This window comes from Oryx dammah, unplaced genomic scaffold, assembly GCF_014754425.2.
Source record: "Oryx dammah isolate SB20612 unplaced genomic scaffold, SCBI_Odam_1.1 HiC_scaffold_5, whole genome shotgun sequence".
NCBI lineage: Eukaryota > Metazoa > Chordata > Mammalia > Artiodactyla > Bovidae > Oryx > Oryx dammah.
This window is the reverse complement of record NW_024070189.1, coordinates 9,206,099-9,229,512: the sequence shown is the minus strand read 5'-3', so window position 1 is coordinate 9,229,512 and position 23,414 is coordinate 9,206,099. Positions and strand designations below refer to the sequence as shown.

The following is a 23,414-nucleotide window of genomic DNA, read 5'->3' as shown; positions in this document are numbered from 1 at the left end:
GTACATGATTTCTGTGTATTGATTGTATACTAAGCAACTTTACTAAATTCATGTATTAATTCTAATATACTGTGTTTCTTAATTTGAGTGCTAATGATACATATGCTCACTTTATAAAAATGTGTTCAGCTATACATTTATAACATGTGTTCTTTCTTTATATTTTCTATAAAAATTTTACCAAAAAACTCAGACTTGACGAAGTTGCTTGATGAATTTCCTTGCTACCAAGGAGAACTGGCAGACTGATAAAATACACATTTCCTAACTTTTCTGAGTGATAAAACTTTGGAGGATCTGATGAATGCCACAGTCTTCCTCTATGGCAAATTCATGGCTGTACAAACAGAATTTTAGGATTTCAAAAATACACAAAGTTTAATGTGGGCTCCCAGGGTTCCTGGATCCCTCTTGAATAAGTTTTGCCCTAGAATAGTGGTGTGCATAGAACTTTCTGTGACAGAGGCAGTGTTCTACATCTGCACTGTCCTATAGAGGGACTGGATGTTTAATTGCGTTAGATTAACAGAAAACAACTTTAGATGTGATGCAGCACTTCAAATACATAAATTCCATAGTAATTTAGTTTCCAAAATATTTTGTATATAATGACATAAAGTTTAATAATTAAAATATCCACTTGTTCTTAGTTTATTATGACTATGCCTTACTCCAAACAGCCATAAGTTTTAAGAAAACAATTTTACTTCTTGACATTCTTCAATAGATATCACTTACATACTGCTACCATTAGGTAGGCCATTTTTGTCTTGTAATAGATCCAACAATTTCCAGTGCTTCCACAGCGCTCAGTATCCCGAAAGATGCAAGAAGTTTCTTTTATTATTTTAAAAAGTACCGGTCCAGGTACAGTCCCTATCAAAAATGCAATGATGATAAATGTAATGATGAAAACACTGTAGGCTGGAATCAGAATGATTTTTATCCCAAACTTAAACTTACATACTTAGTCATCATCACTCTAAACATACCATTTTAAATTATTTAATAGGATTGTTAAAAACTGGAAACACAATTGTGTGTTTTTGAAAATCCTTATTCTTGTAGATATTTTTAAAAAAAGCTAGCAGATTCTTTTCTTAGAATGGTATGCATATTCTTATTTAGTTCAGTGGTCCTCAACATTTTTGGCATCAGGGACCAGTTTCGGGGAAGACAGCCCTCCCACAGATGGCGGCAGGGGGTGTGGTATGACTCAATCACATGACATTTCCTACGCCATCACTGATCGCACAGGAGGCAGAGCTCAGGTGGTCATGCAAGCAATGGGGTGTGACTGCAAATACAAAAGAAACTTCGTTTGCTCACCTGCCGCTCATCTCCTGCTGTGTGGCCTGGTTCCTAACAGGCCACCAAACAGTACTGGTCCATGCCCTAAGGGTTGAGGACCCCTGATCTAGTTGACATCTCAACATTTTTGTTAATTTCTGACTTAAAAGTTTAGGAGGAAGTATTTAAAACAGAGATTCTAAATACTGATTTTGTGAATCCAATGTATCTCCCAAAAGATTTAAAATTCTGAAATTTTCAATGACTGAAAAAATAGTTTTGAAATGCAGTGTGTTAACTGTTATGTGTCGAGATATTGAGATAAATAACTGAAAAAGTAATTCTTCGGTATGTTTGTAGCAGCCCTAGCTTCAGAAGACCCAAAATCTAGAGGCATACTTGTGTGCTGCCTGAGGGAAATCTCTGTATACTCACAGAGAAAACATCTTCCCAGCAATAGTATCACTTTCAGATAAAAGTAAATGAAATCTTTAAAAAAATGAATAAGTAAATAAATAAATAAATACCACTCCAAAGACATTAGAGCTAGATTCTTAGAACTAACATATCTAATGACTAACCTTTTTGCTCAAGAAATTGTGAATTCTCATGCATCATGACTTTTATGCCTATCAGGAAAGCTACCCGTCACCAGATTTCCCAATCCCAGGGAGTGCTGGTACTCTGTCTACAATTGCTCAAAGCGAAATGAGGCCTATTAACTCATTTTTTTTCCTATTTCCCACCATGTTTTTCCAATCCATGATAAATCTTTGTAACACTAACTCCAAGTATATCTCGATTTCTCTTTTTCATTACAACCCCCAGAATCTAATTTAATACAACCCAGACTAAGACTTCAGCAAGCACGTTTATCTTTTATAAATACTTCTCTCCAGCAGCAAAGTTATCTTTTAAATGTAGATCAGGTAACATCTATCATCTGCTTAAATTTTCTGAGAGCTAGAGACAGTCATATCTAAAAGATCACCACCTTATCCCACCCTCTCTCATTCAAAAATGCACCAGCCTCACTGGCCTCATTTCTGAGGTAGGAAACTGTCTGCTTGCTCTTTCTTATGCTCCCTCTACCATTCAGAATCTATCTTTATCCACTGGATCACTGTCTAATCTGATCTAATCTAACCTAATTTTTCTCAATCAAAATAGCTATTTTGAACCCTGAATACTGATCTAAGAATTTCTCAGATTCCCCTTTAGAGCCACACTTAAATTTTTCTACATTCTTGATCCTAATTACTGTCTGTCTTTGTCGTCAACCCAGTCTAATCTTGTTTCTTTACCCCACCAATATTTTAAATCAACTTCTTGAATCAGAGCTCCTAATGTGGACTTGAAAGCTAGTTTTTGCACTTTAAAAAAGCCTGAAGTACAGAGTGCATCACCATCAGAAAAATCAATTTGCTCTTTGTATGTAAATCTTTTAAAACATCAGATACAGTATCTTTGGCAATGAAAAGATTTTAAAGCACTAATCTAGGTTAATGACGTCTCAAACACGCAAGAATGTAAAATATAGTTTCTGTGCTTATATGTGCTTTGTTTCAGCTTACCAAACCATTTGTATAAGCTTGAAGAATGTATTTCTGATCAAAAAGATTTTCTTCTAGTTGAATAAAAAATTAATACACATTTTATATGACAAGATGGATTTACATTAAGTATTATCTTTTTATACTGTCTCCTAAATTCTGTAAAGCATCTCCCTTATTCACTTGTTTTATGTCAGTTTATCATTATTATTTGTTTGAAATTCTATATATACGTTGACACATATAAATCAAAAGAGAAACAATTCAATTCAATTTAATAATAGATTGCCAAAAATCCATACCACATATTCTCAAAATCACAAACGTCATACCCATGGCCAGAGGACGCTGTTTGTCAGACACAATCCTGCAAGCAAATAGCAATGATATCATCAAAACAGCATTATTATTAGCTGTAGAGAATGCTTGCTAGGTTCAGGGGTAATTTTTTCCCCCCTCTGTGCATCCATTAGACTAAGAATCTTTAGCCAGTTGACAGAATTCAGTCTGGTTGAATTAATTACAGCGCTTCACATTTCCCCATATTTTGCCCTTTGCCAACCAACTTTAAAACTTCTTGCACTTCTCAAGGAGGAAGCGTTTATGGCCCAAACTCCCTGCTCCAGTCTTTGCTAGAAAAAAGTGAATAGCACTACCTCTCCTACTTCTCATTTTTCATTCTGTGGGGCAGTTGTCTCAGGTGTCTTCCTTTTGTCCCCATGAGATTCGCTCTCTACCTTTCTTTCCCTTGCTCTCGGCCTTGGGAAGCTGACTTGAATGGGCTTCATCAGGGGGCTCTCTCGCCTTTGGCTACCGATGGGGTTCTGCCAACGCTGTGCTCCAGAGTGAGAAAGGAAAGTGACGTCAAGGTCTTCAGCCCCAGGTTTCCTCCCTGAAGAGTTTCCTACGCTGACTAGGTCTCTAGGCAAAGCAGTCCCCTCTACAGGCTCTCCTCTTCCTACTCTTGCTCCCCTTGGGTGTGGGGTGGTAAGAGACCTGAAGCTGTATACTTTGGGGTGCCTTGTACCCTGCCCACATTTTAAAGAGCCACTTTATTCAACCTTACTTGTTCTAATTGGAGAGTGCCATCTCTTTTCTGTTGGAAATCTAAATTTTACCCTCAGTATTCAAAAGTTGAAATAAATCAAAAAAATAACTTTCTAAAAATATATATAAAGAATGAAGATCCCTAGGAGAACATAGGCAAAACACTCTCCGACATAAATCACAGCAGGATCCTCTATGATCCACCTCCCAGAATTCTGGAAATAAAAGCAAAAATAAACCAATGGGACCTAATTAAAATTAAAAGCTTCTGCACAACAAAGGAAAATATAAGCAAAGTGAAAAGACAGCCTTCCGAATGGGAGAAAATAATAGCAAATGAAGCAACTGACAAACAACTAATCTCAAAAATATACAAGCAACTTATGCAGCTCAATTCCAGAAAAATAAACGACCCAATCAAAAAATGGGCCAAAGAACTAAATAGACATTTCTCCAAAGAAGACATACGGATGGCTAACAAACACATGAAAAGATGCTCAACATCACTCATTATTAGAGAAATGCAAATCAAAACCACAATGAGGTACCACTTCACACCAGTCAGAATGTCTGCGATCCAAAAATCTGCAAGCAATAAATGCTGGAGAGGGTGTGGAGAGAAGGGAACCCTCCTACACTGTTGGTGGGAATGCAAACTAGTACAGCCACTATGGAGAACAGTGTGGAGATTCCTTAAAAAATTGCAAATAGAAATGCCTTATGACCCAGCAATCCCACTGCTGGGCATACACATGGAGGAAACCAGAATTGAAAGAGACACATGTACCCCAATGTTCATCACAGCACTGTTTATAATAGCCAGGACATGGAAACAACCTAGATGTCCATCAGCAGATGAATGGATAAGAAAGCTGTGGTACATATAAGCAATGGAGTATTACTCAGCTGTTAAAAAGAATACATTCGAATCAGTTCTGATGAGATGGATGAAACTGGAGCTGATTATACAGAGTGAAGTAAGCCAGAAAGAAAAACACCAATACAGCATACTAACACATATATATGGAATTTAGAAAGATGGCAATGATGACCCTGTATGCAGGACAGCAAAGAAGACACAGATGGGTATAGTGGACTTTTGGACTCAGTGGGAGAGGGAGAGGGTGAGATGATTTGGGAGAATGACATTAAAACATGTATAATATCATGTAAGAATCGAATTGCCAGTCTATGTCCGATGCAGGATATGGCACGCTTGGGGCTGGTACGCGGGGATGACCCAGAGAGATGTTGTGGGGAGGGGGGTGGGAGGGGGGTTCATGTTTGGGAACGCATGTACACCCGTGGTGGATTCATGTCAATTTATGCCAAAACCAATACAGAATTGTAAAGTAAAAAAAAATAAATTATATATTAAAAAAAAATCTATAAAAAAAAAAAAAGATCTCTGTACTTTGTATGGGTCAAACCAAATATTCGTTTTAAAAAGAAATCATAATGCATAATGTCATATATTAGTAGTTTGGAAACTAAACTAAACTAAAATAAAAGTAATCAACCTTTGAACATTTTCAAAAGTAAAAAAAGCAAAGCCACATTTAAATGGATATTTAAACAAATCCTATGCTTATCCTTTATTTCTTTGTTCTGGAACTTGAATAATAAACAAATATGACCAATATTGTCACTAAAAATGACTCAGTGTATTAAAATTCAGCATTTGGACAATATTTTATGACTCTTTTGTAAAAAGTGAGATAACTCCACCTGCATCAACTTGATAAAATTACATACTCTTCTCTCAAAAGTTTACTACTAGGAAAATGAAAACAAATTTACCAATTCTTAAAGGATAATGATGTTTTAAAATAAAAAATAATTCAACTGATATTATAAGTAGATTCATTAAAGACATATAAAGGAAGTAAAGTGAATTTTTTTTTTGGTATTTTGTCTAAGGGGTAAGGCTATGATAAGATGGTTTAAGAATTTCATGGAATAAACAAAACATGTATTAGTACTCTTCCAAAATGGAACAGGCAGTTTCCAATATCTCTGATAACTTCTAAATTTATATTTTCAGCCCATATCTTTCTTAAGTTCTAGACTTCAGTTCCTATCTTGCACAAAAGTTGCTTCCCTCTCATGCCCCTATCACAAGTAGAATCATCATCCATGCAGCTTTCAAGCCCAAAATTTAGAATGAGGCATGCTTTAAAAAGAGTATCCTTTCTTGCTTTCATCAAATCAATAATAAAATACTGTGATTTTTGAAAATAACCTTTTCCCCATCTCTGATTTTAATCTCTAATTCCACTAACCTATTCCAAGCATGTTTTTTTTTTTTTTTGGCCTGAAGAAAATGAAACAGTTTCCTTACTTATCTCCCCCAAATCATTTTTAATGCTTCCAGCCCACTCTTTACATACAGCCATAGTGATTTTTTTAAGGTAAAATTTTGATTATTTCATTGCCCCACTAAGATCCTTCAATGGCTCATCAGTCTCATTGCACGCCTCATAACTTTTGCCTTTGTCATCCTCTTTGCTTACATTCTATCCACAACACTCTTACAAAGCTGTTTCTTGCACTCAGCTCAGAGTCTTTGCATATATTGTTCCCACTGTGTGAAATTCTCACTCCCCACCTTGTAGGACTTAGTTAAAATATGATTTCTTTAAGGATACCCTCTCTGAATCCCCAGACTAATTAAGATTGTCCCATAATTTTCTCTTGGCATTCTTCTACATTTTCTTTGCAGTATATTTTAATGTTATAATTAAACACTTATAAGTGAAACTACTTTTTTTTTCCGGCCTTACAACCCTCCCAAGTCCATCAGAGAAGCAGAGACCATTTCTATTGCTCTTTCAGTTCACCGTTTTCCCTGAAAGTGCTCATCCACCTTCTAGCTTAAATCCATGCTACCTATCTCAGGTGAGAAGAATATGTAGACATGTTAAAATAATGAGGAATGGAAGAGAAAGACATGAAGAACTAATTTTTCTTCATGAGCACCTTGATGGAGAGAGAACTGAAAAATCATACTTCTCTGTTTATACTTAAGCCTCACAGCTTCAGACAGGTCAAATTTGTCCAGAGGAAAAGGAATGTTGTCTTTCTTTGTTATTGTTTTGTCGCCAAGTTATGTCCGATACTTCTGCAACCCCTTGAGCTGTAACACCCCAGGCTCCTCTTTCCACAGGATTCTCGAGGTAGGAACACTAGAGTGGGTTGCCATTTCCTTCTCCAGGGGGTCTTCCTGACCCAGGGATTGAACCCGCATCTCCTGCACTGGCAGGCAGATTCTTCACTGCTGAGCCAACAGGGAAATACTGCCCTCACCAAGAGCTGGCAAAAGCGTCCGTTCTTTAAAGGTCGGTCTTAGATCCCTGTTACATCTCTAAAAGCTCTGCTCTCTCCGGAATTTTAATCCCTCTAGTCCTCTGCCACCTTGTGCCTTTAATATATTTAACTCAGCTTTTCTAGTGATCTTCTGAAAGAGCACTGGCCCTGCTGCAAAGTATTTCATCCTACATCACTTCCATGACATGAGTCATCACTTGATAATGACTTCACAATTTAGGTATTTGACGCTATTATTGTGCTTTTAAAAAATAAGGTTTTTTTTGAATTTGTATTATGATTATATGCTTTGGAAAACTATATAAAGAGCACATACTGGAGAGACATGCTTGTTTATACCCCTGCTCTCATCTACTTCCTTGATGCACTTAATTAGAATTTTACTTTTGTTATATTAAATTCCTACATGGGTTGAGATTTATTTCTAAACTTAATGTCATTCTATTCATAAATCAACACTATACTGCTTCAGTGTTGAGCCTTTATGGTGCATTTTAGCTTATAAAGATAGGCCTCTGTTATTTGTGCCTCTTTGTTTTAGATTCCCAAACCACTCTTATTATTTTTCCAAAAAAAAACTTTAAAATCAGGTTTTACACTTCAATAATTCTATTGGTATTGTCATTATCACACTAAAATTACACATTAACTTAAGGAGAATTGATATATTGGTGGTGTTAGGTCTTCCTATTCAATAATAGGAGATATACCCTTCCAAATTGTTCAAGTCAGTTTTTGTGACATTCAAGTGTGTTTTGCTTTATTTTGAAATTATTATTTATCTTGAAACTCACAGGTGGTTGTAAAAATATTAATAGTACAAAGCATGCTGTGTACCCTCATCCAGCATCAGTAAATGGTGAAATCTTATATAACCATAATTATAATATTAAAACTAGGAAACTGACATTGACTCACTGCTCTTAACCAAACTATAGACCTTAAGTTATTTTCATTTTTCAGTTAATAAATGTTACATTTTTAAACTGAATTCGTGTCTGTGTGTGTGTGTGTGTGTGTGTAGTTCAATGTAACTGTTATTTTTTAGATTCTGTCACCTTACTAAACACTCAGCTAAATGTACTGGCTATTGTTTCTAATACAGTGTGAAAAAGAACGGTCATATTGCTCTTAGAAATTCTATTGTGGCTGGGTAGGTAAGTGCTGGAGTTCAAATCTCACCAAAAGTGAAGGATCTTATATTTAACATACTTTTCTTTCAGTTAAATCCTCCTGAAAGACTATACCCTAGTATCAGTCTTAGAATTGATAAGGTCTTTAAAAAACTTACGTGGAGAAGGAAATGGCAACACACTCCAGGATTCTTGCCTGGAGAATCCCATGGACAGAGGAGCCTGGTGAGCTGTAGTCCATGGGGTCACAAAGTCATACATGACTGAGCAACTGATATTACTACTTAAAAACCTTAAACCTATCATCAAATCAGCTAAGTTTTTGCTTGGTTTACAGGTAACTGTTCCTATCTACCTTTCTTAATAAAGCTATTGTAAAATATTTCTGGAGTTATTAACATTCAGAGTCTCTATTATTTTTTGGTGCACAAAATCTCACGTACGGTTAAAAATAAGTACAGGTGTTTTAAGAGACAGAGTCAAGAGAAAAATTGAACTTTAATAATCCTACAGAAAATTCAGATACTAGATACCTGACAGATATTTTAAATCTAGGGGACTAATAAGTCCAAGGAAACAAATGACAAGGTAGAGAATATTATCAGAGAACTAGTCTATTAAAAAGAAATAAAATTCTGTAACATTAAAGTACACTAATTATAGTCAACTCATGGATGAATTTAAAAGCTAATAAGATACAGAGACAGCTAGAATTAGTAACCTAGGGTATGTAACTGAAAAAAGCAGATGGAAATATGATTAATACATTGGAGATCAGTGAAAAAACTTAGGCTGAAGCATAGAGCATAAAAACAAATGAAACTGAAAGTAAAAGTGAGAAGATACATGGATATAGTGAAAGGTTAACAATTTGTGTAACTGATATCCAAAAGGTAAGCAGACTAAGAATGGAGCAGAAGCAGTATGTGAAGAGATAATAGACAAGTATTTTCCAAAACCAGTGAAAGATACTGTGGTGGATAATTACTTGAGATGGCTATCATTGATTCTTTTTTCCCCTAAGACATGCACATTACTCCTGATCTCAAGAATCTAATCACCCTCCTTTTGAAACATGACTTTTTGGACAAACAGAATGCAGAATAACGGCATTCTTGGACTTTCAACCTGGATCAAATGGAGCCTTGCAGTTTACACTTGTAGCTTATGCCTGTGTCTCTTAGAACACTAAAACTTGGGGTGTTCCGTTTTGGAATTCTTGCACTTTGTTAGCAGATGTTTAAGTTGCATAGCAAAGCCACTTGGCAACAGCCCTACCTAGGCTCCTAGCAAAATTCAGCCTAAATTATCAGCCATCTGGGAAATCTAGCCCAGTCATGCTATCAGACCACTCAAATGTTATGCGTCATCTGAGCACAATCTCAAGAGAAACCTCAAGCAAGAACTATTCTGTTGAGCCCAGTCAACTCACAGAACCATGAAATATGAGGAAAAAATGTTGTTAAGTGATTAAATTTGGGATGGTTTGTTACTGCTGTGGACTAACTTCCCTTCAAATTTTATATGCTGAAATTCTACCCCCCAGTACTTTAGAATGTCATCAAATTAGAGACAGGGTTTTACAGAGATAATTAAGTTAAAAATGAGGTCAGTTGGGTAGGCCCTAATCCAATAGAACTGGCATTCTTATAAGAAGAGAGAATCTGGACACAGACATTCACAGAGTGAAGATAATATGAAGGCTCAGGGAAAGAGAGCATTGAAAGGCATACTTGAAAGTATGAGAAAAAATATATAAATCAAGACTTCTGGGATGCAGCTAAATTTATACTTGGGTAGAAAAGGCATATATATCAATACACAGAAGACATAGGTGAATTAAATAAAAATACATAAATGCAGCAGCAAAATGATAGAAATTATAAAGATAAAAGAAGAATGATTTATTAGCCACATACACACACATTCAAATTTTAATTTAAAATATTCTCACAAATAAATTCTAGGCCCAGGTACATCACAAATAATTTCTTCTAAAGATTTAATTAAAACATAATACATAATAATAAAACCAGATTAATAATGATGCCCAAACCTAACAAGCACATTGATAAGAAGGAAAATTCTAAGGCAAACTTCAAAAAGAAAAGGGCAACCTTATTCTTGAAAATGGAGCTTCACAGGTGGTGCAGTGTTAAAGAATCTGCCTGACTGAAGGAAACGTAAAAGACGTGGGTTCGATCCCTAGGTCAGGAAAATCCCCTGGAGGAAGAAATGGCAACTCACTCCAGTATTCTTGGGGCTTCCCTTGTGGCTCAGCTGGTAAAATATCCACTTGCAATGCAGGAGACCTGGGTTGATCCCTTGGTTGGGAAGATCCCTAGAGAAGGGAAAGGCTACCCACTCCAGTATTCTGGCCTGAAGAATTCCATGGACTGTATAGTCCATGGGGTCACAAAAAGCCAGACAGGACTGAACAACTTTCACTTTCCAAGGACTCTACAAAACAAACCTGCAACCTGTCACAGTAATGAACCTTTATCTCCCTCTAGTGATAGCCTTTAGCAATCAATCATGTAAAGATAAAAATAGCTTCAGCTTGCCAGCAGGGAGCATAATTCTTCTGAAGCAACTTTGCAGCCTTGTGGGTTTTGCCTTTACAAACACCTACATTTTATCTCCTTCTTGGAACATATTTCAACTCACTGTTCAAACCAATGTCTTCAGTATTGGAATTCTCAGACCCCAAATAAAGCCTTTATTCCTTCGCAGTTCTACTGTGGTGAATTTTCTTCTACATTGTATACAAAATCTGAAGTAATCTACCAACTATTAGAAATTAACATGAATGATGTCACAGGATACAGGATAAAAGCACAAGAATAAATTGCATTTCCTTCAAATCAGTAATAAACAAGTATATTATATTATACCGTTCAGTATATTATACTGCTGCTGCTAAGTCGCTTCAGTCGTGTCCAACTCTGTGCGACCCCATAGACGGCAGCCCACCAGGCTCCGCCGTCCCTGGGATTCTCCAGGCAAGAACACTGGAGTAGGTTGCCATTTCCTTCTCCAATGCATGAAAGTGAAAAGTGAAAGTGAAGTCACTGAGTTGTGTCCAACTGTCAGCAACCCCATGGACTGCAGCCTACCAGGCTCCTCCATCCATGGGAGTTTCCAGGCAAGAGTACTGGAGTGGGGTGCCATTGCCTTCTCCAGTATATTATACTATGCTATACTAAATATGACAAACAGTTACCTAAGAATGAATCTATTGAAGAAGGTTTAAGACCTCCACTTTGGAAAAGAAAATTATGAAGCATTATTGGAGAAATACATGAAAATTTAAACAAATAAGGAATCATACTTCACTGATTTATCAAGCAACTCAGTGTGGTAAGTAGAGCAATGCTCCCAAATTGATTCAAAGACATTCCAAACCAAATCTCAGCATCTTTTTTTAATGGACATTGACTAGGTGATTTTAATCACCTAGAAATACAAAGTAATGAGCAAAATTCTCCAAGCCAGGCTTCAACAGTATGTGAACTGTGAACTTCCAGATGTTCAAGCTGGATTTGGGAAAGGCAGAGGAACCAGAGATCAAATTGCCAACATCTGCTGGATCATGGAAAAAGCAAGAGTGTTCCAGAAAAACATCTATTTCTGCTTTATTGACTATGCCAAAGCCTTTGACGGTGTGGATCACTACAAACTGTGGAAAATTCTGAAAGAGATGGGAACACCAGACCACTTGACCTGCCTCTTGAGAAACCTTTATGCAGGTCAGAAAGCAACAGTTAGAACTGGACACGAAGCAACAGACTGGTTCCAAATACGAAAAGGAGTACATCAAGGCTGTATATTGTCACCCTGCTTATTTAACTTCTATGCAGAGTACATCATGAGAAACGCTGGACTGGAAGAAACACAAGCTGGAATCAAGATTGCCGGGAGAAATACCAATAACCTGATATGCAGATGATACCACCCTTACGGCAGAAAGTGAAGAACTAAAAAGCCTCTTGAAAGTGAAAGAGGAGGAGTGCAAAAGTTGGCTTAAAGCTCAACATTCAGAAAACGAAGATCATGGCATCTGGTCCAATCACTTCATGGGAAATAGATGGGGAAACAGTGTCAGACTTTATTTCTGGGGCTCCAAAATCACTGCAGATGGTGATTACAGCCATGAAATTAAAAGACACTTACTCCTTCGAAGAGAAGTTATGACCAGCCTATATAGCATTTTAAAAAGCAGAGACATTACTTTGTCAGCAAAGGTCCATCTAGTCAAGGCTATGGTTTTTCCAGTGGTCATATATGGATGTGAGAGTTGTACTGTGAAGAAAGCTGAGTGCCGAAGAATTGATGTTTGAACTGTCGTGTTGGAGAAGACTCTTGAGAGTCCCTTGGACTGCAAGGAGATACAGCCAGTCCATTCTGAAGGAGATCAGTCCTGGGTGTTCATTGGAAGAACTAATGCTAAAGCTAAAACTCCAATACTCTGGCCACCTCATGTGAAGAGTTGACTCATTGGAAAAGACCCTCATGCTGGGAGTGACTGGGGGCAGGAGGAGAAGGGGACAACAGAGGATGAGATGGCTGGATGGCATCACCAAATCGATGAACATGGGTTTGGGTGGATTCCAGAAGTTGGCGATGGACAGGGAGGCCTGGCATGCTGTGGTTCATGGAATCGCAGAGAGTCAGACATGACTGAGTGACTGAACTGAACTGAACCGAATGGCTAATGAATAAAAGAAAATATGTTCAATAATATTAGTCCTATGAATAAGGAAATTAAGATTACAATGAAATATCAACAGTTACACAACAGTAGATGGCTAGAAGAACTTATGCACTTATGCAAATACTTTTAAAATTTATTAAAATGCTTAACATACTATGATTCATAAATTCTGTTTATATATGTAGTCAACAGAAATGTATTCATTTTTTCCAAAAGACAAGTAAAAGCATGTTCATAGAAATAGTAATTATATTAGCCTAAAGTGGGAACAACATTAACTATAGAAAGAATAAATTTCAGTATGTTCACACAATGGACTACTATAAAACCATCCTGTACAATATGGTAACTATTACCCACATGTGCCTATTTAAATTTAAGTCAGTTAAAATTAAATAAAATTAGAGTTCAGTGCTTCATTCACACTGACTGCGTTTCAAATGCACGATAGAACATGTGGCCAGAGGCTATAGTGAACATTAGAGATACAGAACATTTCCATTATTTTAGAAAATCTGAATGGATAGCACTGAAATAGAAAAATAAAGGTGAATTTCTGCTATATGCAACTATATGAATGACTCATAAGCATGTCGTTAAGTAACAAGATGCAGACACAAATAACTATGTGCTGTATCCTCCTGTTTCTGCATAAACTTCAAAAACAGGACAAATTAACCTATTCATTGCAGAAGTCAAGAGAGTGGTAATCTTAGGGATTAAGGATTTAGATAAGAAAGGAGGTGGAGGCAAAGTTTTTGAAATAGTTGAATTATCTGTTTCTTCAGCTGGACTCTGGTTACATAGATGTCTTCACTTTGTAAAAATCTATCAATCTATACTGGCAATTTAGCACAGTCTTCTGAAAATGTATTATGCTTCAATAAAATGTCTGTAAAAATAATATCAATATTTCCTGCATATATCCATATACAAATTGTTTATAACTGTAGAATAGTTTTTTGATGATGAAATAATGAGCTAATGTTTTCTTTCCTTGAGGATCTTTTGTTTGGCTAGTTCAGGAGATGAATGCTACTGACGAGAAATTTGATTCAAAACATTTTTGAGTTCTCTCTTTTTTTAAAATGACAAAAGGACTTTTTCTTCATTTTTAAATCCAATAATTTTACCACAGTATATCTCAATGTTGAGATACTAGATACTCTTTAAGAACTGACAGCAAGGCAAATTATAACCAACCAAGATACAACTAGATATACTTTGATAAAAGGTCTGGTGACTGGCATCAAGTACCTTAAACTTCTTATGTTATACTACTTAGATTTAACTACATAGATGTAAGCACTTACATTAGCTGGTATACTTAATAATTAATACTAGAACTAAGACTAATACTAAGCTGAGCATAAGGGTGAAAAACTAAAATGAAATAATAATATCTCTTGTCTCCCCATCTATTAGGCAGCCAGCAAGTTTTCCTTCTTTTGATCTTTACCCTGTTTACTTTGCCAATTTTTGTTAGTTGTCTGTGCACACTGGATCTCCTTTTCCTATCTTCTATATTTGTCTCTTCTCACTAATACATTTCTTACTCTTTTTTTATATTCTCCACCCTCTGCCTTCTAGGCCACATTTTTGTTGTTGTTCAGTAGCTCAGTCGTGTCCGACTCTCTGCAACCCCATGGACTGCAGCATGCCAGGCCTCCCTATCCTTCACTGTCTCCCAGAGCTTGCTCAAACTCATGTCCATTGATTCGGTGATGCCATCCAGCCATCTCATCCTCTGTCATCCCCTTCTCCTCCTCCCCTCAATCTTTCCCAGCATCAGGGTCTTTTCCAATGAGTCAGCTCTTGGCATCCTCTGCCTTTTCTAAATCCAGCTTGTATATCTGGAAGTTCTTGGTTCATGTACTATTGAAGTCTAGCTTGAAGGATTTTGAGAATTACCTTGCTCCAGGTGAAAGGAGCACAACTGTATCAGAGTTGGAATATTCTTTGGCATTGCCTTTCTTTTGGGATTGGAATGAAAACTGACCTTTTCCAATCCTGTGACCGCTGCTCAGTTTTCCAAATTTGTTGATATATTGAGTGCAGAACTTCTACAGCATCATCTTGTAAGATTTGAAATAGCTGCAATTCCATCACCTCCATTAGATTTGTTTGCAGTAATGCTTCCTAAGGCCCACTTGACTTCACACTCCAGGATGTCTGGCTCTGGGTGAGTGACCACACCATCGTGGTTACTTGGGTCATTAAGACCTTTTTTTTTTTTTTTTTACTGTTCTTCTATGTATTCTTGCCACCTCTTCTTAATATCTTTTGTTTCTAATAGGTCCATATTGTTTTTGTCCTTTATTGTGCCCATCTTTGCATGAAATGTTCCCTTGGTATTTCCAGTTTTCTTGAAGAGATCTCTAGTCTTTCCCATTCAACTGTTTTCTTCTATTTCTCTGCACAGTTCACTTAAGAAGGCTTTCTTATCTCTCCTTGCTATTCTCTGGAACTCTGCATTCGATTAACACATAGTTATGCTTATATTTTTATTGGATTCATGGTAACATTGTTCTCGAGCATTTTCACTGTCTATAGCAAAGTAATGCTTAATAATTTTAATTTATTTTGCTATAATTATTTGATATGTAGGAAGGAACTCTTCCTTTTTTATCCATTTTTACTTAACCATATTTGAATGAGATGCATTTTCTTAAACTAGAGGCAGAAAGTTATGGGAATGGAACATGCAACAGGTTTCCAAGCTTCAAAACTGAATAGATCTTCTCTGTTTATATAGAGGAGGGGTTTTAATATAATCCCTATGTGTGGTTACACCGTCTCCACTCCTGCAAACCTGGCCTGCTTGAAAACAACTTCTATTGCCAGCTCTGAGCTTCTGAGATCTCTTCATATTTCTTGCTTTCCAAGGTTATGTATTCATTTATAGAAGGTACATTTTGCTGGCACTTTTTGAGATCTGCTGTCTGGACCTCCCAGGCATTTTGCAAAGCTTTTCTCCCATACTTTCCAAAAATAATATGCTCTGACTTATCTACCTAGGTCTTAGTCCCAGAACTTTCATCTTAAGGTGGAACTCTCACCTTCCAAGAAACAGTAATATATGCTGGAGATATTGAGATCTGTCAATTCCAAGACTCTCTCAACATTTGCTGTATCTTTTTGTGATATCTTTATGAATCTACTATCTGATTCCTTGTTCTACTTCAATTTTGGTAATATTTATATGCAATTACAACTCTTTTTTTTGTCCATAACTGCTCTAAAACAACATTATAAGTGTGCTCATGTGTGTTTGTGTGTGCATATTTATGTGTTTTATTCTTCTTATTGCTTTGTATAGTTATCAGAAGTGAGAAGATTCAGAACCAGACTTCTAGAAAATTACAATCATCTTTCTCATCTCACTGCTGAGAATATTTGCTCACAAGTTTCACATGAACTTTAAATAAGGCATGATCAATACTTTAATCATTATCACCAATCTGAGCTATCTCTTCTTGAATTTCTTATCTCAGTTAATGGATTATCATTCATTTAGTTCCCAGACTAGGTATCTGGACATCAGTTCAGTTCAGTCGTTCAGTCGTGTCCGACTCTTTGCGACCCCATGAATTGGAGAACGCCAGGCCTCCCTGTCCATCACTATCTCCTGGAATTCACTCAAACTCACATTCATCAAGTCGGTGATGCCATCCAGCCATCTCATCCTCTAACGTCCCCTTCTCCTCCTGCCCTTAATCCCTCCCAGCATCAGAGTCTTTTCCAGAGTCAACTCTTCACATTAGGTGGCCAAAGTACTGGAGTTTCAGCTTCAGCATCAGTCCTTCCAAAGAACACCTAGGGCTGATCTCCTCTAGAATGGACTGGTTGGATCTCCTTGCAGTCCAAGGGACTCTCAAGAGTCTTCTCCAACACCACAGTTCAAAAGCATCAGTTCTTCAGTGCTCAGCCTTCTTCATAGTCCAAATCTCTCATCCATACATGACTACTAGAAAAACCATAGCCTTGACTAGATGGACCTTTTTTGGCAAAGTAATATCTCTGCTTTTGAATATGATATCTAGGTTGGTCATAACTTTCCTTCCAAGGAGTAAGCGTCTTTTAATTTCATGGCTGTAATCACTATTTGCAGTGATTTTGGAGCCCCCCAAAATGAAGTCTGACACTGTTTCCACTGTTTCCCCATCTATTTCCCATGAAGTAATGGGACTGGATGCCATGATCTTCGTTTTATGAATGTTGAGGTTTAAGCCAACTTTTTCACTCTCCTCTTTCACTTTCATCAAGAAGCTTTTCAGTTCCTCTTCACTTTCTGCCATAAGGGTGGTGTCATCTGCATATTTCTCCCAGCAATCCTGATTTCAGCTTGTGCTTCTTCCAGCCCAGCATTTCTCATGATGTACTCTGCATAGAGGTTAAATAAGTAGGGTGACAATATACAGCCTTGACGTACTCCTTTTCCTATTTGGAACCAGTCTGTTGTTCCATGTCCAGTTCTAACTGTTGCTTCCTGACCTGCATATAGGTTTCTCAAGAGGCAGGTCAGGTGGTCTGGTATTCCCATCTCTTTCAGAATTTTCCACAGTTTACTGTGATCCACACAGTCAAAGGCTTTGGCATAGTCAATAAAGCAGAAATAGATGTTTTTCTGGAACTCTCTTGCTTTTTCCATGATCCAGCGGATGTTGGCAATTTGATCTCTGGTTCCTCTGCCTTTTCTAAATCCAGCTTGAACATCAGGGAGTTCACGGTTCACATATTGCTGACGCCTGGCTTGGAGAATTTTGAGCATGACTTCACTAGCAGTAATGTAGTACTGCATTTTCCCACATTTTATACCAGGAACATCAAATTAATAACCTTGCCCTTTTATCCAAACTAAATATTTCTCAATTATGGTCTATTCTTTCTCTCTTTAAGTAGAGATAAATTCTAAAATGGTTTCCTAAGTTCTTTTCTTTGTTTCCAGTTTTCCCCCATCAGTTCCAGCACCCAGACTATCTTCAAAGTAATGTATCTCACACACGTATTGGATAACGTTTACTTCTGCAGTCTGCTCTCTTCAATGGCTTTCTGGGGTACACAGAATAACATCATTCACGTTAACATGGCAAAGAGAGCCTTCCGTGACCAGGCCATTATCAAGCTCAAATCTCCCTGTCCAGTTGACAATCATGGTGCTCTTGGAACTAACTCCTTGCCAATATAGTTCACACACTTTTGCCTCCACATTCCCTACTTATTTTTCCTGTTAAGAACTGTCCCCTGTTTGCTTCAATTATGAGAAATCACTCATCTTTATGACTCAGTTCAAGTGCCACATTGTCTATAAGCATTTCCAAATCATCCTAGATAAAAATGACCATTTTTTCTCCTTTGTTCCCAGGTCAACCTGTACAAGCTCTAATCAAGGCATTCTGAGTACTCACTACACTCCTTTTTATGTGTTTTTCTCCTCCTGTTAAACTCTAGGCAACATAAAGACAGGTCCATACAAGGTCTTTGTAGTTTCAGTACCAGATACAGGTGGATAAACTAAAAGCCCACCTCATTGTATAGATATGTTTAAGTTTTGTCACCATCTAAACTGCAAGTTCACTGAAGACAGAGACCATATATGCCCAACTTAGACTTTTCATTGGCATATATTTATTCATGTTTTCTAGTCTATTTTTCTAGCAGACAACAAATTGCTTCTCATGACCTAGGGATTTATGTTAGCCTTTTGAAAAAAAATTGAAAATAATGACCAATTATTCTGTTACTATGATAAAAATATCAAATATACTTCATATATTCAGGAAGAATAAATGAATAACCAATGTTTGTTTATTTTAGAATAATAATCGACTTATATATTAAAATTCCAAAATTCTAGAAGCTATTATTTTGTTCCTTTATTGATGACACTGATGATTTCTCATAGTCAAACTGGCTAATATAGAAATAAGTAGCCAATAAATATCTATAACGAATGAACATTGAAATAATGTGTTAAAATTAAGATTTTTCCTATATTGATGAAATTTCGAGGTGTGTAAAATTAATGTTTAGTTTTAAATTAAACTAAATCTGTTTTCTACATACCTTCTGCAAATAAATTAGAGGATTAAGCACATACCAGAATTTTGAAAATATAACAATTTTCCCCTCAAGCAGTTGCTACCTTGAAACAAAAGCTTAAATTATTTACTGGAATATTCTAAAAGCTTCCTAAAATTATCTTTCACATGTATTAAATGAATAATGATTACGAATAACATATACACACCGAAGGATGGTCAGGATGCTTGGTACACCAGCAAAAGCAGAAAAGACAATTGTAGCAAAGATAAAAGCAATGAACAAAGGTAATTTATAACACTTTGGATCACATGTCTCACTTGTTGCGTCAATAAAATCACCCTGATCATCTGAGGTTGTTAATCCTTCTTTAATGCAAGAACAATTGTAGTATGTCTATGAAAATGAAGATAGGAAACAATCTTTAGAAATATAATCATAAGGTAAAAGCTCTTATAGTCATAAAATAAAAATTAAATCATTAACTGTAGGGAGACTAGGCAGTTTTATTAGTAAATATTTTTTACTGTGTTGCTGATATTTGTTGTTTTAGTCATTAAGTTATGTCCAACTCTTTGTGACCCCCATGGTCTGTAGCCTACCAGGCTCTTCTGTCCATGGGATTTTTCAGGCAAGAATATTGGAGTAGGTTGCCATTTCCTCCTCTAGGGGATCTTCCTGATACAGGGATTGAACCCGCATCTCCTGCATTGCAGACAGATTCTTGACTGCTGAGCCACCGGGAAAGCCCAGTTAGTAAACATACTTACATTAAATCGTCGTTGTTATTAATTTATAAATTAAGCACTCGTGATAAATAATATCAAGGCATTTTACCTAACAAAGAATTGTGTACATGTGAATATACAATTATAGTTATTTAGGAAATATTCCATTAATTTAAGAAATTTAACTAAAAATATTTATATTTAATTGTACAATAACTGAGAGAGATATGGGTTGAGAATGAATAAGGAAAATATAATGAACAAAATGGAATTTTAGATGGGATTTGAAATAAGGAGAATTACTCAATTACAGACAGTTTTAGAACTGTGATGAAAAGATAAGACTACTCTGTACGTGATGATGACAGGGCTGTTATCTGTTAGGCAGAGGAGGCACAGTGTGCCTAGGGCCCACAATACTTTCAGGACCAAAATAGAGGTTTTAATTTTAGTGTCTTTTAAAATCAGAGAAAAAATAAATGTCATAATAAAGAAATCTATTATAATGTATCAAGCCTGGATCATATTTGTCTTTACACCATTGCAGTTGAACATTAAATCAAATTCTCTCTCTCTTTTGTTTTAAGTGAAAGAAGAGATTTACAAAGGCAAAAGTGCCTAAAGTCAATGTAAGTCATAATGTAGTCCCTAATGAGAACCAATAAAAACTTCAGGTTGTTATTTTAGTACTGGTAATTCAAGGAAGATGAATAGGTGACATTTTCTAAGAAGAGGTAAACAGAGCTGGAGATACAAAAACTAGTAAGCAATTTGCTAATATATTGAAAAGATTCTAAATTAAATAATTTTGTTGTTCAGTCGCTAAGTCACATCCAACTTTTTGTGACTCTGTGTACTGCAGCACACCAGGCTTCCCTGTCCTTTGCTGTCTCCCTGAGTTTGCTCATACTAATAGTAATAATTTTTAAAAATTCAGTAGAAATATTCAACTAAGTTACTGGTGAAAAAATAAGGGAAAATAAAAATGACTTGAGCCTCAGTGATTCAGAAAATGATGGTACAAAAGTCATATCAGTTGTTTAGGGAAGCTGCTAAGTGGTTGCTGGATATGTTAAACAAAAATAGAACTATCCAAAGAGCAAATCATTCTTTCCACCATATATTTTTTATAATGCCCTTGTATGAAACATCATTCTAGGTATTATGAAAACAAAAGTAAACACACAACAGAAATCCCTGCCCTCATGTAGAAAATTTACTGGCATAAGATAAGTGATTTCTTTATATATAAAAAAGAACCTTTAATGGAGCACATGGTGATGAATACTATGGAGAAAAAAAATAAAGGAAGGAAAATTCAGAGAGATGGTAGGGGTGAGTTTTGCATGGTCAGGTAATGCCACAATGATACCGTGATATTTAAGCAGAGACTTGAAGAAGGTAAGGAAGTGAGCCATGAGGCCATCTGAAAGAAGTATATTCCAGGTAGGAAAAATAAAATAAAAATTATAAAGCCTTGGGACTTGAGATTGCTTGACAAGTTTAAAGAAAACAAGGTGAAAAATTTGGTTGAATCAGAGTGGACATAAAGAAAACTAAGAGAAAACAAGATCAGAGTAATGAGGAAAGGATTTATACAGAAACTGGTAGGTAATTGCAAAAACAATCAAGAACTTTGGTTTATATTCTTAGCAATATGAAATCATTAGAGAGGTATATGTATAAGTGATATATTTAAAAGGACCACTTTAGCATCTATATTGATACTACTGAACTGTGAAAGCAGAGAAAAGTTAAAAGGCTATTGAAATAAGATGCAAGTCAGTGGTGATTGGGGCCCAGGTATCAAAGAAAATGATGAAGATAATCAGATGCAGCATGTATTTTAAAAGTATATTTGATATGCAGATAACACCACCCTTATGGTAGAAAATGAAGAGGAACTAAAAAGCCTCTTGATGAAAGTGAAAGAGGAGAGTGAAAAAGTTGGCTTAAAGCTCAACATTCAGAAAAAGAAGATCATGGCATCTGGTCCCATCACTTCATGGGAAATAGATGGGGAAACAGCAGAAACAGTGTCAGACTTTATTTTTCTGGACTCCAAAATCACTGCAGATGGTGACTGCAGCCATGAAATTAAAAGATGCTTACTCCTTGGAAGGAAAGTTATGACCAACCCATATAGCATATTGAAAAGCAGAGACATTACTTTGCTAACAAAGGTCCATCTAATCAAGGCTACGGTTTTTCCAGTAGTCATGTATGGATGTGAGAGTTGGACTGTGAAGAAAGCTGAGCACTGAAGAATTGATGTCTGAACTGTGGTGTTGGAGAAGATTCTTGAGAGTCCCTTGGACTGCAAGGAGAACCAACCCATCCATTCTAAAGGAGATCAACCCTGGGTGTTCTTTGGAAGGAATGATGCTAAAGCTGAAACTCCAGTACTTTGGCCACCTCATGAGAAGAGTTGACTCATTGGAAAAGACTCTGATGCTGGCGGGGGGATTGGGGGCAGGAGGAAAAGGGGACGACCGAGGATCAGATGGCTGGATGGCATCACGGACTCGATGGACGTGTGTCTGAGTGAACTCCGGGAGTTGGTGATGGACAGGGAGGCCTGGTGTGCTGCAATTCATGGGGTCTCAAAGAGTCGGACATGACTGAGCGACTGAACTGAACTGAACTGAGGGTAAGAATGGTTACCAGAAGGAGAAAGTCATATGGAGAAGGCCTCCCTGAAAGAAACTAAGCTTTGCAGGCAAGAGCGGTCAGTCCAAGGCACGGAGAGGGAACCAAGAAAATAAACCCAATGACTTTACTTTCTCCTACCCCATATTTCTGATTTTCTACTGGGACTTCTTACTAGCATATAATCCAGTCAGAAGCTAGAGGGCAAAGGAACTTTCATCCTATAGTCCAGTCTTCTGGAACAATGAGTAGGGTAGAGAAGGTGAAAAGTAGATATCTAGCACAACAAACAATTGCAGGCCATAGAACCTAAGCTGACCAACAGGAAAAGTGAAAATATGAAGAAAGTTTAGTGAACAGATGATAGAATTACAAGATATTGGGCTCTGTGGAGTTATAACCAAAGAGATATAACCAAAATGGCAAAGTTAAATTAAAAGGGAAACATTAAAAAATATTCAATCCAAATAATAAAAGAGGAAGACATATCTAACTCTACAATATCAATAATTACAATAATTGTCAGTTGTCTAAAAATGCCAGTTGAAGACAGACATTAGCAGAAACGTGGAAAAAAGCAAAAGCATATTATCCACGGGCTACGGGAGAGACTTTAAACATAAAGACACAAACCATTGGAAAATAAAATGATAGAAATAAGATGCACCATGAAAACAGCAAGAAAATCTACAGTGACTATTTAATACACAAAATATACTTCAAGAAAAAGAGTATTATCAGAGTTGGAAAGGAACATTTTGTAAAGATAAACAATTCATCAAGAAGCTGTGACAATTACTAATGTTATGCACACAATGAGAGAGTTTGAAAATGCATGAAGCCAAAATAAAGAGAGAAATAGATGGTTGAATAATTATGTTGATATATTTATATATATAATGTTTAGGATTTCATATATCATTACAAAGTA

At 36.5% G+C, this 23,414-nt stretch overlaps 1 protein-coding gene across 1 annotated transcript in view; it reads right to left on the bottom strand.

The window, feature by feature from the left end:
• Positions 1 to 730: 730 nt before the first annotated feature.
• Positions 731 to 23,414, bottom strand: part of SLCO6A1 (solute carrier organic anion transporter family member 6A1) — a 100,763-nt gene continuing 78,079 nt past the window's right edge. The window contains exons 10-12 of the mRNA XM_040239541.1: positions 19,315 to 19,502; positions 3,146 to 3,210; positions 731 to 876 (exon numbers count right to left, since the gene is read on the bottom strand). Of these exons, the coding sequence (XP_040095475.1) occupies positions 731 to 876; positions 3,146 to 3,210; positions 19,315 to 19,502 (399 nt within the window). The remainder of the gene's footprint in view (positions 877 to 3,145; positions 3,211 to 19,314; positions 19,503 to 23,414) is intronic.